Source organism: Corticium candelabrum, chromosome 17, assembly GCF_963422355.1.
Source record: "Corticium candelabrum chromosome 17, ooCorCand1.1, whole genome shotgun sequence".
In the NCBI taxonomy this organism is placed as follows: domain Eukaryota; kingdom Metazoa; phylum Porifera; class Homoscleromorpha; order Homosclerophorida; family Plakinidae; genus Corticium; species Corticium candelabrum.
In genome coordinates, this window is record NC_085101.1 from 5,729,160 (window position 1) to 5,746,659 (window position 17,500).

At 40.8% G+C, this 17,500-nt stretch overlaps 4 protein-coding genes across 4 annotated transcripts in view; 3 read left to right on the plus strand and 1 right to left on the minus strand.

Annotated features, from left to right (window-relative positions):
• The window catches only part of LOC134193201 (von Willebrand factor A domain-containing protein 3B-like), a 19,294-nt gene extending 11,011 nt beyond the window's left edge, over window positions 1-8,283 (minus strand). The window contains exons 1-17 of the mRNA XM_062662011.1: window positions 8,197-8,283; window positions 8,054-8,126; window positions 7,280-7,371; window positions 7,122-7,219; window positions 6,627-6,779; window positions 6,232-6,487; window positions 6,018-6,118; window positions 5,373-5,769; window positions 3,742-3,867; window positions 3,590-3,645; window positions 3,424-3,522; window positions 3,047-3,104; window positions 2,877-2,957; window positions 2,673-2,765; window positions 2,288-2,425; window positions 1,941-2,126; window positions 256-499 (exon numbers count right to left, since the gene is read on the minus strand). Coding sequence (XP_062517995.1) covers window positions 256-499; window positions 1,941-2,126; window positions 2,288-2,425; window positions 2,673-2,765; window positions 2,877-2,957; window positions 3,047-3,104; window positions 3,424-3,522; window positions 3,590-3,645; window positions 3,742-3,867; window positions 5,373-5,769; window positions 6,018-6,118; window positions 6,232-6,487; window positions 6,627-6,779; window positions 7,122-7,219; window positions 7,280-7,371; window positions 8,054-8,126; window positions 8,197-8,259 — 2,314 coding nt within the window. The 5' untranslated portion in view covers window positions 8,260-8,283. The remainder of the gene's footprint in view (window positions 1-255; window positions 500-1,940; window positions 2,127-2,287; window positions 2,426-2,672; window positions 2,766-2,876; window positions 2,958-3,046; window positions 3,105-3,423; window positions 3,523-3,589; window positions 3,646-3,741; window positions 3,868-5,372; window positions 5,770-6,017; window positions 6,119-6,231; window positions 6,488-6,626; window positions 6,780-7,121; window positions 7,220-7,279; window positions 7,372-8,053; window positions 8,127-8,196) is intronic.
• LOC134193200 (uncharacterized) lies at window positions 913-1,815 on the plus strand. The gene is made up of 2 exons (XM_062662010.1): window positions 913-1,566; window positions 1,624-1,815. Exons 1-2 carry the CDS (start codon window positions 922-924, stop codon window positions 1,717-1,719), a joined length of 741 nt encoding a protein of 246 aa, XP_062517994.1. The 5' UTR covers window positions 913-921; the 3' UTR covers window positions 1,720-1,815.
• Window positions 8,284-8,394: 111 nt separating the features above from the next.
• Window positions 8,395-9,634, plus strand: LOC134193111 (uncharacterized). Its single transcript, XM_062661902.1, has 2 exons — window positions 8,395-8,523; window positions 8,586-9,634. Exons 1-2 carry the CDS (start codon window positions 8,398-8,400, stop codon window positions 9,471-9,473), a joined length of 1,014 nt encoding a protein of 337 aa, XP_062517886.1. The 5' UTR covers window positions 8,395-8,397; the 3' UTR covers window positions 9,474-9,634.
• Window positions 9,635-11,000: 1,366 nt separating this feature from the next.
• LOC134192790 (integrin beta-1-like) overlaps window positions 11,001-17,500 on the plus strand; it is a 14,811-nt gene continuing 8,311 nt past the window's right edge. Inside the window, exons 1-10 of the mRNA XM_062661548.1 lie at window positions 11,001-11,161; window positions 11,315-11,372; window positions 11,666-11,757; window positions 11,836-11,937; window positions 13,033-13,096; window positions 13,161-13,292; window positions 16,751-16,841; window positions 16,909-17,089; window positions 17,180-17,260; window positions 17,317-17,409. Coding sequence (XP_062517532.1) covers window positions 11,318-11,372; window positions 11,666-11,757; window positions 11,836-11,937; window positions 13,033-13,096; window positions 13,161-13,292; window positions 16,751-16,841; window positions 16,909-17,089; window positions 17,180-17,260; window positions 17,317-17,409 — 891 coding nt within the window. The 5' untranslated portion in view covers window positions 11,001-11,161; window positions 11,315-11,317. The remainder of the gene's footprint in view (window positions 11,162-11,314; window positions 11,373-11,665; window positions 11,758-11,835; window positions 11,938-13,032; window positions 13,097-13,160; window positions 13,293-16,750; window positions 16,842-16,908; window positions 17,090-17,179; window positions 17,261-17,316; window positions 17,410-17,500) is intronic.

Sequence of the window (17,500 nt, forward strand, 5' to 3'; positions counted from 1 at the left end):
TAAATGTAATTAATTATTAAAAATAAATAATGTACTAATATTTATTTTTATTTATTAATAATTAATAATATTATTAATTATTAATAGCAAATATAATTAACTATTAAAAATAAATAATGTACTATCATTAATTAATATAAACAAGAAATAATTAATTATTAATAATAAATATAAATAATTATTAACAAAAATTATTTATTACATAATCAATCAATAAATATTAATCAATGTATTACTACTATTGCTAAACCTCACCATCAAGTTGACTGTCTTGTGATGATAAGTGTTGCAGTTTCGCTGCTTTAGAAAAAGATGATTGTGAACGGCTTCTCGTTCCAGCAGAAACTGTAGCTCCACTGAGTCTCAACCTCTCTTGAGAGTCACGCCGAGACAATGCTTTTGTTTCAAGAACGCTGCATTCTGCCCTTAGTTCGTCCATTTGTTTGAGATCGTGTTCAGCTTGCTTGATCTCCTCACGAAGTAATCGACAATCCTCAGACTATATGAACAATACAAACAATAAGTACAACCCAAAGATGAAACAAAACAGGCAAACAATGCATACACGCATGCACACACACACACACACACACACACACACACACACACACACAATCAGCTAGCCGACAAACCAAACTACAAACAAAGAAACAGACATACAAACAAACAAATAAAAGAACAGACAAACAGACAGACAGACAGACAGACATACAAACGGACAGACAAACAGACAGACAGACAGACAGACAGACAGACAGACAGACAGACAGACAAACGGATTTTTAGTTTGGTAGAGATTATGTGCGATTGGGACAGTAAAGTTGCTTAGTTGTGTTGTATGTAGATTTCAGTGATAAAAATATATGTATTGAACAGACAGACAGACAGACAGACAGACAGACAAAACTCAAAGTTCAGGACATGATTGAAAGATCTGCGACCAAGGATGCAGCTCGTTTGAGATCTCTTCAAGGGAGGGGATCAGGAGCCTGGCTAGATGTCATTCCCAGCTCAAGAAAGCTTGCAATTTCCCCTGGATTGTTCCGCCTGGCAGCTTTATTGAGGTTGGGTATGCGTTTGCCATTGCCTCTGTCAGCAACCTTATGTGATTGCGGCACAGCCTTAGATCCTGAAGGATATCATCTGATTACTTGTAAGACAGGTGGGGGACCAGTTTGGTCTCATAATTCAATAGTCTCTGCTTGGTCCGAGTGTTTGAAACGCGTGTCTCTTCCCCATACCGTTGAGCCAAGAGACTGTTACAGCAGCTCTCAGTCCAGACCCGATATTGCTGTTTATAATGCAACCGACTTTAACGTTGAGCTCGACATTTCCTTAGCCCACCCATGGAGCACCGACATAATTTCAGTCGCAGCTACAACTGATGGATCTGCTGCTTCAAAAAGGGAGGGAAAGAAGAGAGAGAAGTACAGCAGAGAGACTCACACTAGTGGGGGTTCTCCATGCCTAATTCCACTGGTGTTTGAGCATTATGGCCGCTGGGGAAATGCAGGAGAAAAGTTTCTCCATCAAATCTCTCTGCGATCACGAGATGATGACGGCAAGGTGAACTCCAGCGAGTTCAAGACTTATTGGAGACGATTAATGTCCATTACTTTACAGCGGTGTAACAGTATGGTTTTGGCGAAGAAGATTGACAGAATAGTGTGTAGAAATGACTCCGTAGCTGGTTTTTACAGTTACCAGAGTGTACGTTAAGCTTTCATTTCATGACCCTTTGGGTCATTTTTCTTGGACTCATAGATAGTGATTTAGCGTTGACTGTAATAGCGTTGATGTTTACCAATAGATGTTTTTGACAGACAGACAGACAGACAGACAGACAGACAAACAAACAGACACAAACAAACAAACAAACAGACAAACAAGCAAATAAATAAACAAACAAACAACAAAAATTGAAATGTAAGACAATTTACTTCAGATGGTCTGGTGGCTTCCATATGTGGTCGTGTATCATCTGAGTAGTAATGATATCGACCGCCGGTAAGTGCTGCCAGTTTAGTGAGAAAACGATTGGCCTCTGAGTCATCACAGTTGAAAGCAATCGTGTGGATGGGAATAAGAGGAACTTGCTGAATGCGACTAAGAATACTCTCAGTAGGCTAAAAAGAAATAAAAATTTATAACACACACACACACACACACACACACACACACACACACACACACACACACACACATGCACGCACACACACAGACACACACACAGACACAGACACAGACACAGACACACACACACACACACACGACAACATGATTGTACCTGGTCTGGTCTCCCATCAGTAAGCAAATAGATTGCCTGCACATCCCTGTCAGCCATTGCTAGCTGAATTGCATCACCAACGTTTGTACTTCCTTCGGCAACAAGTCCATTAACCCACTGCATCAACTGATGCACAGTCTAAAAGCACAAACACCATGCTGCAGCAAATATTTCATCAAATGGGTGTGTGTTTGTTTATTTATTTATTTGTGTTTTCATTTGTTTGTTTGTGTGTTTGTTTGTTTGTTTGTGTGTGTGTTTTTTGTGTTTGTTTGTTTGTTTATTTTTTTGTGTGTGTTTGTTTGTTTGTGTGTTTGTTTGTTTGTTTTTGTTTGTATGCGTATGATCTTAAGTAGTAAGTTTACAACAGAAATAGATGACATACCTGAGGAGTGATATCAGTTAGTCTGTCTCGCCAAGCAGCTACTGTTGACCCGAATCGTATGACATTGAATTTGGACTTAAATTTCAGTTGTTCCTAACAAGAAAAATAACAATAAAATGACACACACACACACACACACACACACACACACACACACACACACACACACACACACACACCACACAGAGATGGCACTACATGCACCTTCAGCAAATACTCAAACTTGTCCTTGACAATCTCCAAATGATTCTCCATAGATGATGAAATATCAATAAGAATAATCACCTACAAACATCAGCACATTCACATCAATCTCATCAAGTAAGATAGAAAATTCAAGCAGCCAATGGAGGAAACTAAAATTTTATGTGCACCTGATCTTCGACTATGGTACCAAACAGTTCCCTGCTGCCTCTCTTCAACCAAGCCAACCTTAACAAAGAGATACACAATAATGTGATAGAAAGTAAAGTGTCTGTCTGTCTGTCTGTCTATCTGTCTGTACGTTAACGTTAGAAATAGTAAATGTAGTGATTAGATAGTATCTAGTGGCTCATTGTTAGTTTCTGCGCCACATCTGTATATGACGACAGGGCCACAGATACGCCCATGCATTTATGGAAGAATAAAACACAGTCTGTATGTCTGTCTGACTGTCTGTCTGTCTGTTTATGTGTGTGCCTATCTAGCTGTCAGTCCGTTTATCTATGCTGCATGTCACTTATAGTTAACATGCAGCAATATGCTCCACCTTGTTTTATACAATTCCAAAAGTGAAATCAACTTGATCTTTTGTTGTTCGTATGCAAAATGTGACAGAAAAACATGACGCAAGCTGCCATCGACCCACCTGCAAGATAGTCACATGGTTTGTGTACTTAATTGATATCAATATTATGTTCCATGGTTGTGTGTACCGAATATGAGCAAATCGTCCACAATACTTTGCTCCAACCAACTTGTAATGAGACACCTACAACAGCAGGCAGTGCGTATACGTACATACATCTTGCCGTATTAGAGTCATGCATTTGCAACAGACTTTGTTTGCTGTAAAGAGAAACCTTACCAACTCTGAATTGGATTGAGAAATGTTCTTGGGTGCTTTGATATCAATTACTGCCTCACAGTGTCGAAATGAGATTGTAGAGATAAGATCGTAAAATCTCAGACCTTTTGTTTTCAAGCTGTGTTTCTAGAAGAAAAACAAACACACTGCAAGATGAACAACACGTCTAATGCACTGAGAGATGCATCTCTCCAATACAAAAGCTAGTCTAGTGTATTGTGAGATGCGTCCTTTCAATACAAAGGAGGCTTAGGATTGCATCATTTATCTAACGCAGCTATTCAATTGCAATCTGCCAAATGTGCTCGGTTCTTAACATCTAAAGATGGCTGCGTCAGATCACTGGCAACAAAGAAAGCTACTAACAACTTTCATCCTAAAAGATTTTCTTGTTTCAGAAAAAGACTAAAGTCATTACAAAACCATCCATTATCATTGTCCAGATCACTTGCACAGAAAACTAAATTCAATCTCAAAGAAGACCAACAACAACAACTTTTGAACAAACTAAACAGTAGAAAAATTCAAGGATGTACCAGCAGACTAAACAATTCTGCACCAGATATGTGGGCAAATTGTGTTAGACATCTACCATCAAGTCAACTATCTTTTATCATGAATGCTACCAACGAAACTTTACCATCAAATGCCAACTTAGTCCTATGGAAAAAGAGAACCTGTGACAAATGCCCTTTATGTCAAAGAAGACAAGCGATTCTCCATGTACTGAACAACTGTGAAGTTTTAGTGAGAAATGAACACTATAATACAAGGCATGATGCTATTCTACATCTACTATTAAAAGAAGCCATAAAATATCTTCCCCAATGTTCAACATTTATGCCGACCACAAGGATAGTTCACTCATTTCCCTACTGGTACTCATATTATTGCCACAACGTCCTGATATTGTTATATGGAGGAAGGATCCCATTAAAGTTTATTCTGTCAAGCTGACAATATGTCATGAAACTAACTTTGATGCTGCAAATGAGCGCAAACAAAATAGATACATGGAACTGGTCAATAACATGAAAGAGAAAGGATTATATGCAAACAGATCAACATTGAAGTTAGTTCTAGAGGATTTTTCAACATCATTGGTCTCCAGCAGTTTTTTTATCTATTAAATATTCCAACAAAACACCAACAACATCTCATGTCTAATATTGTCAAAACTGTAATTGAACATTCTTTTAAAATATGGCTTGTTAGAAATAGATTACATAGTAAGTAAGGTTAGCTTAGATATAGATAGTTATCTTATATATTGCTTAGTGTACCAATAGTTCTATCTGTACTGTTGTTTTCAAACATTTTACTGACTGTATCTATTTTAGTGTAGCGTCACAGGATTGTTAATCTGTGCTGGCTACATATGGTTGGTTAGCTCCTCGTTTATTCTAAATAAATGAGTTTACATGTCATGTATGTGAGATGCATCCCTCCAATACAATAGTCTAGTGTATTGTGAGATGTATCCCTCCAATACAATAGTCTAGTGTATTGTGAGATGCATCCCTCCAATACAATAGTCTAGTGTATTGTGAGATGTATCCATCCAATACAATAGTCTAATGTACTGTGAGATGCATCCCTCCAATACAATGTAACTGGATTCAGCTTCTCACCATAAGCCATTCTCTAGAGCTCATCGTCTCCTCTGGTTTTTCTTCGCTTTCTGTTCCTCGACTTCTCATTTCCTCGTCAGTAAGTATTGGCTTCCTTTGCCCTGCTATCTCATGACGTAATGTTCGAATCTCAGCCATGTTGTCCAATGCACGTTGCAACTCATCAAACAGCAACTGAACATCTTCACAAACAACTTCAGTTGTTCTAGAGTTTGATTGCTCATTGGAAAGTGCATGTGGTTGAGGTGAATATGAAAAACTGTCTGATGATGTCCTTGATTCTTGTAATGAAACGTGCGATGTTGATAACAAAGAATTGTGAAGAGTGGGAAATTTTGCTTCGTTTGATAGCCTGGACAGCAGATGGTTTGGTTGCACACTTGGATAAACATGAAACCTAAAGCAAAGTAAAATACAATAATTTTGTTGTCATTAGTCTAATGCATTGAGAGATGCATCCCTCCAATACAATAGTCTAGTGTATTGAGAGATGCATCCCACCAATACAATAGTCTAGTGTATTGTGAGATGCATCCCTCCAATACAATAGTCTAGTGTATTGTGAGATGCATCCCTCCAATACAATAGTCTAGTGTATTATGAGATGCACCCCCCCCCCCCCAATACAACATTGTTCCAACTCACTTTCCTCCTGTTATTGTAGCAATGTCCTTTAGTCTAGTTAGTTGACTTTCATTGTCACACCTGTAGCTCACTACATGTAGCTGCACTTGCATTGACGTTACCTGCACGACAACAGTCATCAGCCACACAATACAAAATAAACTAAACTCTAACATAACAAAAACAATAAATTAAAAATAAAATAAATTATAATTACTAATACTGAGTGTCACACTTTTCTTCTGAATGTTTCTTCTCCTGAAGTAAGAAACTTCCCATTTGTAATGAAATAGACAGACTCCACCTTCTTGTCAGCCATTGCCATGAGAACGGCTTCTAACACTGTTGTTTTATCATATGGGATGGATTCTGATGCAAGACTAGAACTTGTTGATATTTGATCGCGTAGCCAATCAGTGAGAGAGTTGATGGAAAGAGAAGTGATAGGTGTGGCTTCACTGTGCCACTGATTGATATCACTGCTGCCACACCTACAGCAAAAACGGTCATTGACAACAGACAGACAAACAGGCAGACAGACAGACAGACAAACAGAAAGACAGACAAATAACAGACTGATAAACATCAGATAGACTGATAAACATGCAGACAGAGATAACATTTTCTCACCAAAACATGTTGACTCTTGTAATCCTAGATAGTTGCTCTTCACTCCACAAAACCATGTCGTTCTTCAGCTTTTCCCACGTTGTATCTGTAGTGTCAGGTCGATCAATGACAACAGCTACACTTGATTCCTCAACAACTCCAAATACGTGTTGACTAAAGCAAAATGATAAAATATATGTAGCATATGCACACACACACACACACACACACACACACACACACACACACACACACACACACACACACACACATACACACACACACGCAGTGACAGACACACAGAAACACACACACACACACACACACACACACACACACACACACACACACACACACACATGCACACACACACACAGACACAGACACACACACACTCTCTCTCTCTCTCACACACACACACACACACACACACACACACACACACAAACTAAAAATCCATGATGCTGTACGTTTCAAGTCAAAACAGAATGCCTCTCACTTGATCTTACTACCAACCTTCTCGTTGTAAGCCATTCCAGTCTGTGACGATACAATGTAATAAGATTTGCAAGTCGACATTCGATGCCCGTCAGCCTCGCCTCTCCAGCACAAATCTACGTAACAAACAAAATCAATAATTCACTTTACACAGAAGTTACAAAGAGATAATGTACATTATAAATAGATCCATCAGAGTCTTTATAGACGGGAAAAAGACCGACACTGTGAACAGCAGATACTTCCTTCTTGAGAGATGGCACACGATCTGAAATGAGAGAAAGAGATGAACGTATTAGTTAAGAGATGACAAGTAGACCTGCGATTAGATGATCAGTGATGGTGATGATGTATGGAATGTACATGCAAACAAATCACAAACAAATTGACAATAACAAACAAAAAAGTAACAAAACACATGACAGACAAACAGATAGATAAGCATACAAACAAACAGACTAACAGACAAACAAACTAAAAAACACACAAACGTAAAAACAAACAGACAGAAAGACCGACAGACATGTACACACACACACACACACACACACACACACACACACACACACACACACACACACACACACACACACACACACACAAACACACAAACACACACACACACAGGCACACGGACAGACATGCAGACAAACAGACAGACAGACAGACAGACAGACAGACAGACAGACAGACAGACAGACAAACAGACAGACAAAAAATATATGTATTGAGACAGACAGACAGATAGACAGAAAGACAAACAGACACATAGACAAATGCACACAGACACACAGACAGACAGACAAAGGGCAAGACAGGCAGACAGACAGACAGTGGAACAAACAAACAGACAGAGACAGACAAGCACATTGACAGACAGACAGACAGACAAACAGACAGACAAACTAAATTAACTCAGAAGTATCTTATCGACAAGCAACAAACCTAACCTCTTCTGTGTCTAAATCCTATGTTTGGTAGGATCTGTTGTATATCAAGTTTCTGAGTTCGCAGACCGAAATTCTATTGACAGCCGATCGCAGACGCGAAAACATGTACAAACAATTTCTTGGCAATTGCAATTGAAGCTCACTCTCAGCCATCTTGTTGTGGACACCAACGCTTTCGCGTCCTCCTCACTAAAGACTCTCTTCATCTCGTTGCCTCAGAAACGAGTGGGTACATCATGCATATCTATGGTAACCGTAGTCGTATACGGGACATAGTTTAATACGGGGCAGTTGCTATAATTAATACGGGTGTTCCCATATTTTCTAGATAAAGACCCGTATAAATGACTTTGACAAGAATGGTCCTTTCTGTTACACTGTGTGCGTTTGCTTTGCTATCTGTTTCAAGTACAGACAAAACGCCAATGCCTATTCCGAACAGTCGAGAAGATGCGTTGAAGATGAACAAAGTTAGATTGTAGTAAGACGTTGTTTTTTGTTGTTATTTGTCAGCTTGTGTCGTTTATTATAGGTTAAACAGTTGTGGAACGACGCCCAGTCTCAGGTGAGTGATCGTGATAGTCTTGAGAGGTTGTATACTGAACTGTTGGAGCAAGACAGGCTGCAAAGGAAAGTCAAGAAAGCGGTTGCTATGGGCAACGATGAGAATGGCTTGTTGCGTGCGGAGGCGGAGGAAAAATTGAGAAGAGTTAGGGAAAGATATGGTCTGGAAGACGAAATGCGTTTACCGGAAGTCTACCGGAAAGAAGCAGAAGAGACGTTTCAGAATGAAGGTACCCGGATGTTGTGGATGAGGGCAAGAGCAAACGAGTTACACGATGAATTGATGGAAACTTTGAAAAATGAATTACATGAATATGACGCCAGCGTAACAGAGCATGAGTCAAATATGAAAGAATACGATCATCTCGCTCGATCAAATGAAGTGGAGGAAGATGCAACTGACAAACTGCAGGGAAAGGCACTTGACGGTGACTTGACATTGATGCATCAGAAAAGAAAAGAGTCACATCTTAAACTGAAGAGACAATACCAAGAGTTTGAATCACGGGTGAACGAAGGAATAGCGATGGATGAAAAATTCTTTGAATTAAAACTGGAAAGCCTGAGAAAAAAGGCAACAGAAATCGATGCAACTGATGAAAGACGAGAGTCAATCATTAGCCATCTGAACCATTTTGAAGAAAATATAAAGAAATATAAGAGACTGAAGGAAAAGATGCAGTTTCATGAAGAAATGGAGAACGAGTCACACATCAAACGATCCGCTGGTACGAACCCAAATTCTCCAGATGGAAAGAAGACTGAAGTGAAAGAGAAGATGGGATTTGTGTTTAGAGTTTTGAAAAAAATATACAAAAATTTAGTAACACATTTGGGACAGAAAGATGAATTATAGTCAATTGATAACAATTTGGAAATTTGCTTCCAATGATTCTTGTGCCCATACAAAAAAATTCAATTTATAGATTTAGTTCAATAGAATGTTACTGTGCTTGTGGTGCTTGTTTTTGTGTTGAATAGAAATACAGTTGTATTCGCACAAGAGTATTTGTTGTGATGTTGAAATGTCTGCAAGCTTGGGTTTGATCACTGGTCACACATCATCATTGTATTTATCGTTTGTAATCAACTAGCTGGCCTCGGCCTCCCAAACCCGTGTTGCGCTAATTAAATCGGCCAATTTTAATTAATTGACGCTGGTTTAGGAGGTCGAGGCTAGGGGTGCATTTCTTTATTCTCTTCTGCCTCTTCTGAAGAGACAGAAGAGATTCTGCTTCGTTTCTTTATTTTCGGACCGGAGGAGGTGTCAGAAGAGTGGTCAGAGGTGTCGGAAGACTCTTCCGCCTCTTCCAGGAGAGGAGCAGAGAGTTGGAAGAGAAGAGGTCGAGAAGTGACGGAATAAACTCTGCTGTGTTTCTTTTTCGCTGTCGTTTAGTTAGCGCGTGCGTAGTTTGGGTTGCAGACACGTGACATTCCGCGGGGAATTTGCTAGTAGGCCGTAACGCGTATCATGACATTCAAATTTGCAAATTCTGCGTTATCAACTGCTTTCAGCAACGTCTCACTCTTTCAACATACCCAAGTGTGCGAGTTCTGGCTACGCGCTCTTCACCCACTAACCCACTAACCCCTTCCCCTTTTTTACTTCCGTTGGCGAAGAGACTTTCTCACCAACGGAAGTCAGACTACTATGGAGCCACTTCTTCAAGCTCTCCAAATGAAAAAATCTCATTTCGTCATCATCAACATCACTTCTGCTACCACTCGATCCTGCCAGTTTGACACGAAAATCGTAAATTGACATGTTTTAGTATCGTTTCCTATCAATATCGTATTATCTTCCATATCGTTTCTTTATTCGAACCTCTTCTGTCTCCGCCTACTCTTCCAGACAACTCTTCCGGAAGAGGTGGAAGCAGAGTTGCCACTAGGAATCCGAAAATGCGTGAGATCTCAGATTTTCATCGGTAATTATATCAGCATATGGGCGTGGCCACAAACAACTAAATACGTAATTTTTTATAAACAGTAAACTATATTGCTGGGTGTTCACTGTTGGTCGCTTCCTCGAGATCGTGTGGCGTAATATTCAACTATTTGCATTGTATCGCGAGCTGCAATATACGGGACTATTGTATGCGTCCTCGATTTCCGGACTAGATTTTACAGTAGTTGCTATCAGACACTACAGATTTTTGCGTAATCTACGGTGTGTAGCTACAGGTTCACTGTATACGTACATGTCTGCCTGGATCTAATTCCAGCAATCTAGAAGTTGCGTGAGATCTGGGTTCCTTGCGTGTGAGTTGGCAACTCTGTGGAAGACTCTTCCAGAAGAGGCAGAAGAGAATAAAGTAAAGCGCCCTAAGTTGTAAGCATGCGCCGAGCACGCACGTGACTTACGTACGCAAGCGCACTTTGCCACAAGTCGCGACATCATCATCCAAGCAGCTACGTTGTTGCAAAGGCATTTGTCATTCACGTTTCTACGCGAACTCATCCCTCGTCACCGATCAGACCGACAACCCAACATCTCAACAATCTCATCACTCTACGCCGACACTCTCTCATCCTTCAAGTCTGGTGAGTAACGAAATAGACGACAAACAAACGAATGCATAAAGCAAGACACAAAACCCTCTGATATGTCAAGCAGCATCGCGAGGGCGGAGATACAGTCCGATCGCACGTGAGTTGTCCGACATGTTGCTACAATGTGTTTGTGTTCGATTGTAGGAAATGTGGCTGAACGTTGTAGCGCTGACATTGGCTTGCTACATTCTGACATCTCAAGGTAAGCGGTCAAAACAGGGAACCTCCGCATAGTTGGTGGAGACGCCAGATTGGGGTGGCGTAGGCGTGGGCTGGCCTGTCACTTCCGCTCTTGCTGCTACACTGTAGCAAATCGGAGACACTGTAGCAGACGCTGTAGCAGACAATGTAGCAACCGACATGCGTTTACATTGCTATCTAAATTGTTGGTTGCTAACGTCCATGCTGCTACATTGCGACCTATTAGAGTAATAAACGTCATCGGTGACGTCATAACTTGTAACGCTTGTGTGTGTGTGTGTCACTGTGTGTTAGGTCAGGATGCAAGTGAAGCACTCTGTATGTCTCAAACGACGTGTACGTTGTGTGTTTCTGCGTCGGCGGATTGTGCTTGGTGTTTTGATGAGGTTTGTTGTGTTGGTCACCTTTACTTCCGGTTCCGGTTGATACAAGGATCTGGTCAGTACGAGTATGTGTCGTTTTAGGAAGTTAATACAAAGTTTCGTTGTCGTCCTGTGTCGTCATGGCATGCGGATAGAAGTTGCAGGAATGTCAGCAATCCTAGAAGTACAGTGACAGTGTTGCAGGTGGGGTGTTAGCTGGTGTGTGTGTGTGTGTGTGTGTGTGTGTGTGTGTGTGTGTGTGTGTGTGTGTGTGTGTGTGTGTGTGTGGTGTGGTGTGTGTGTGTGTGTGTGTGTGTGTGTGTGTGTGTGTGTGTGTGTGTGTGTGGTGTGTGTGTGTACCTTTATTTATCTGTATGTATGTTGATTTGTGTAGCTGTTTGTCTGTCCGTTTGTTTGTCTGTCTGTTTGTTTGTCTGTCTGTTTGTTTGTCTGTCTGTTTGTTTGTCTGTAGTTTTTTTGTCTGTAGTTTGTTTGTCTGTAGTTTGTCTGTCTGTCTATATGTTTGTCTGTAGTTTGTCTGTCTGTTTCTGTAGTTTGTCTGTTTGTTGTTTGTTTGTCTGTAGTTTGTCTGTCTATCTGTTTGTCTGTATTTTGTTTGTCTGTCTGTTTGTCTGTCTGTCTGTCTGTCTGTCTGTCTGTCTATCTGTCTCTTTAGTTGGTCTGTTTGTCTGTGTATCTGTTTGTCTGTATTTTTGTTTGTCTGTCTGTTTGTCTATCTATCTGTCTCTGTAGTTTGTTTGTTTGTCTGTTTGTTTGTCTGTAGTTTGTCTGTCTATCTGTTTGTCTGTACTTTGTTTGTCTGTCTGTTTGTCTGTCTGTCTGTCTGTCTGTCTGTCTGTCTATCTGTCTCTTTAGTTGGTCTGTTTGTCTGTGTATCTGTTTGTCTGTATTTTTGTTTGTCTGTCTGTTTGTCTATCTATCTGTCTCTGTAGTTTGTTTGTTTGTCTGTTTGTTTGTCTGTAGTTTGTCTGTCTATCTGTTTGTCTGTACTTTGTTTGTCTGTGTATCTGTTTGTCTGTAATTTGTTTGTCTTTCTGTTTGTCTGTATTTTTGTTTGTCTGTTTATCTGTTTTTGTAGTTTGTCTGTTCATGTGTAGTTTGTCTGTCTATCTGTTTGTCTGTATTTGTTTGTCTGTTTGTGTGTCTGTTTTTCTGTGTGTCTGGTTGTCTGTCTTTTTGTTGTCTGTTTTTGCTCTATGTTTGTCTGTTCGTTCTTGATTCATTGAATCCTATTTTCTATAAAGAGTTAATCCATTAATTTGGTCATTAAATTATCAGGGCAATCAGCTATCTGATACTGTACAAGTATATCCCCAACAGGTCAATATCAGTTTGAGACCAGGTTCTTTCTATTGACTCAACATCAATAGCAAACATTCTCTAATTGTGATATTATTTATTTGTAGGGGAAACGGTGAATTTTAATGTGTCCATTCGTCCTGCCGAAAACTTTCCTGTAGATTTATATTATCTCATGGATTTGTCATACTCAATGAGAGACGATCTAGAAAGTCTGAAGCTTCTTGGTGGAGATTTGGGTCAGTCAATCTGCTTATTTACTGAATATTTGTTGTCATTTTGTATGTTTGTTTGTCTGTTTGTCTGTTTGTTTGTTTGTTTGTTTGTTTGTCTGTCTGTTTGTCTGTCTGTTTGTTTGTCTGTCTGTTTGTCTATTTTGTTGTCTGCTTGTTTTTGTCTGTCTGTCTGTCTGTCTGTCTGTCTGTCTGTCTGTTGAAGTTTCACGTCTGGTGTCCGTTCTTTGTGGTGTCTTGGCAGGGTTTTCCCCAGCATACAAAAGGCATGGCGCTCCACCGTGCCTTGGCTCCTGCGTGGTACAGGCCCGCCATGCTTTACTGAGTAGGCAGTGGCTACTAGAGTGCGCTCACACATTTTACACCGTGTGGGAAAATTTGTAGACCTCGGGATTCTGAGCACGTACACTCAAACCTCCCTTATCCGGGCAATATGGGACCGGGGAGTGCCTGTATTTCAGAATGTCCGGATAAAAGAAAGAGGTAATGCGCGTTAGCTTTGGAGTCCCAGACCACCTTAATGTACATGTCCAATGTACTGTACTCTAATTCTGTCATGTACTAAGTGTCATTATGATAGGAAGATGCGTGTTCACTCTTGTACTCCAGCCAACCAGAGCTTGCTTTGAAGGAACTAGGGTCGTCGTTTGGATACAGAGATGGAAAAAGCTGCTGAGCTTTCTCTTGCAACAAAGGACCCGACATTGGGGCTCCCCTGCTACGCTGCTGTGTAAACCAGACGTAGCATGAGCGATCTAGTTGACTAAAATGAGGATCTCTAATAATTCTCCGCTTCTTAGCATATTCTTCTGGTGCTTCGGCAGCAAACACGTGGTCTTTGATTTTATCACGATGTTTCCATGCATCCGCCACAGTAGACTTCAGAATTCCGAAGATTTCTGAGGCGTGTCTCTGTGACTGACCTTTGCTGATTTCATCAATGACCTTGAGCTTCGTTTCAAGACTGATGCAGGCGCGCTTTCTTTTCTTTGAAGCCATACTCCCACGCACTGGCGCGTGAATGCGACTGAACATACGGGAGTTTGTTGTTTACGCGGTGTGTAACCTCGGAGCCCCAAGACATATATGCGCAGGGTTTCCGAGGGTGCAAAGGTGCCCGGTCTAGGGAGGTGCCCGGATCTCGGAGGTCCGGATAAGGGAGGTTTGAGTGTACAAGTATATACCGAAACCAGGTGGAGACAACCGGTAAATAGAGATGGGGTACATGTAATGTAGTTATGATTATTTAACCTTAAAACTGACAAGTTCCCCATTGTGATGTGTAAAGGGTCGTCCTAGACCCCCTCGTTTTGACATAAGCAGATAAGCTAAATGTTTAATTGCATTCTTTTACCAGACACTACTTTAATTAGCTGTCTCTGTAACAGTTGTTCTTTGAGTCTGTTCTCTTGTGTAGCTATGAAGACAACAAACTTTGCATTTTAAAAATTTGCAAAGTTGTTTGAAGCAAGCAACTAATTCTTTGCATATTATTTTAGTTCTTTGCCTAGAGGGCCTGGAATGTTTGGTGTGATGGTAAGACCAATTAGGGGGATGACTGCCATATGGTATGAACTTGATTGCAATACAAGTACCCAAAAAGCAACAGTGGTTGTCATGCACCGCCCACAATTGCGTCGGTAGCAACTGCAGTTTCCCCTCTAGCATCACTAAACGTTTTTATTTGGCGTGTAGCTACTGCAGAATATTAGATGGCTCTAGAGAACTAACAATGAACAAGTTAACAATAGAAATAAATGAGGAAGACTTGTCAGAACTGTGACAAGATTCTCCAGAGACCGAAAAAATGATAACAATGACTAGCACAACAAGCTTGATTCTTGTTGCTATTTTGTTGGGAGCATCTAGGCGAATCTAAGGCGTGTCATTGTAGCGGAGTAGGTAGCGGTCTGTAGATATGTTGCCCCTCTGAATCACGTGTTGTCGACTGATTATGCGAATCAAATATCTATTGCTCAAGCTCTGAAAATTTCTCACAGGCTTTAACGGACTTTTTAGTTTGACGCATATTCCAAGTTGTGATATACTGCAATGTGTGAGTCATACTAATCCTTGACCTAAAACCCCTCCTTTTTAGCACAATGATTGTGGTAAGTTATTGTAAGAATGTGCACACGCTAGATTAGTTTGGCGAAAACGAGTGCTCCATTACTGAAAGACAACGTAGCTGCCAGTGTACTTCCCCGTGATACTCCATCAGAGTTAATTCCTGTTCGTGTCAGTGGCGATGGCAACTGCCTTTTTCATGCCTTGAAAGTGGCATTGGCCAATGCAACCGTAAAATGTTTGCAAGTGCCAACGGTTAGTGATCTTTGAAGAAACTGCGCCGACGAACTGGAAAAGAACGGAGCAATTTACGCAGCCCTTATTGTAAGGCAAGCCCCTAATTAGCGTCAGTGTCAGGGATGGGGACACGTTGCATCCAGGATCATGTTGCATCCAGGATCGTTAGCTACTACAATCATGTCTATCCAATGCTGCTTTGACAGCTTTGACAAGCGTAGCGGTAAAAAGCGTACTGTTGTAAACTTTAAAAGGTGTTTTCTTTTCTTTTAACAGGTAATGGCATCTGATTCCCAGTAGAAATTGTCCAAAAGCGTTGCAACAAATGGGAACAAAATAAGTTTTAGGTTTGGTACACATCAGTAGAACACTGGGTACATAGACAGGTCTATATATACTATCTCTAATAAGACTGTCAAGCAAGTTTGATTGGCTTCTTGATTAAAATGCATTACGTTAAAAATTGTGCGGGGGGGGGGGCTGGTCGTTGGAATTTCCGCCATGCCTTACAAAAATCCTGGGGACAACCCTGCTTGGAGTGACTGAGCTGTTGGATCCAGAGTATGCCAGTTGGACAAGTTGGAAGTGGATGGTTCTCCTGACGAAGCTTTCAACATCAAGCCCTTCTTTTTGACTCAGATCCTGGACACGTGTCTTGGGTGGATGCCATTTTGTGTTGCGCTGTAGCTAAATTATGTGTGGGAGTGTCAGGACATGTGCACGGCGTGTGCAAGGAAGACGGATGAGATTTACTGTTTTGTTTCTTTCTAGTAGTAACTGGTAGTCTAGCTCTATGACTCTTGAGTCTAGATGTTTTCTGCACCACAGCGTTGTGATGTGTTGGTAGGGGATACAGTTATTCCCATATGCTGTTGGTTGTTGCGGCTGTATGGAAGAATATACCACTGTCTGTCTGTTTTTTGTCCATTTGTCTTTTTGTCTGTCTGTCTGTCTGTCTGTCTGTTTGTTTGCCCGTCTGTCTATGTGTCTGTCTGTCTGTTTGTTTGTCCATTTGTCCCGTTGTTTGTCTGTTTGTCTGTTTGTCTGTCTGTTTGTTTGTTTGTCTGTTTGTCTGTCTGTCTGTTTGTTTGTGGTTTGTCACGTGTTTGCTATGTTTTGTTGTTCTTGCTTCATAACATTACAATTTTGTTCTTCGTCAGCATCTGCTTTACGAAATAAGACAAGCAATCTTCGTCTTGGATTTGGAACATTTGTTGACAAGACGATCGATCCATACATTGACTTGGCTCAGTGAGTACAACTCTTTCTACAACACAACAACTACTAGTACTCAACATATTCTGCTGTGATTCTGTAGTATTAATGATCCGTGTGGTGGCAATCTTTGTCGTCGACCCTTTCCGTTCATCAACAATCTTCCGTTGACAGAGAAGACTCAAGACTTTGTCAAAAAAGTAAACAACGAGTCAATTTCTGGTAACTTGGATTTCCCCGAGGGAGGAATGGACGCGTTGATGCAAGTTGTTGTATGTGGAAATGTAAGCTTTAGACCATTTAGTGTTGCTATGGTGACATTGTTGCTATGGTGACATTTGTTGACACGGCAACATAATGACATTGAATTATAGAAAATTGGTTGGAGGAAGAATGCAAGACGGATTGTTGTTATGGCAACCGATGCAGGGTTTCATTTTGCAGGCGACGGCAAGGTTATTGGTGGAGGAGATTTTGAGTGTTAAGGTTGTGAATGTGTTTTTGGTGGCAGTTGGGAGGAGCAGTGCAGCCTCATGATGGAAATTGTTATTTGGACAAATCTGGAGCGGGAGGAAAGTACATGGAGGAGAAGGCGAAGACTTTGGTGTGTGTGTGTGTGTGTGTGTGTGTGTGTGTGTGTGTGTGTGTGTGTGTGTGTGTGTATGTGTGTATGTGTGTGTGCGTGCACGTGTGTG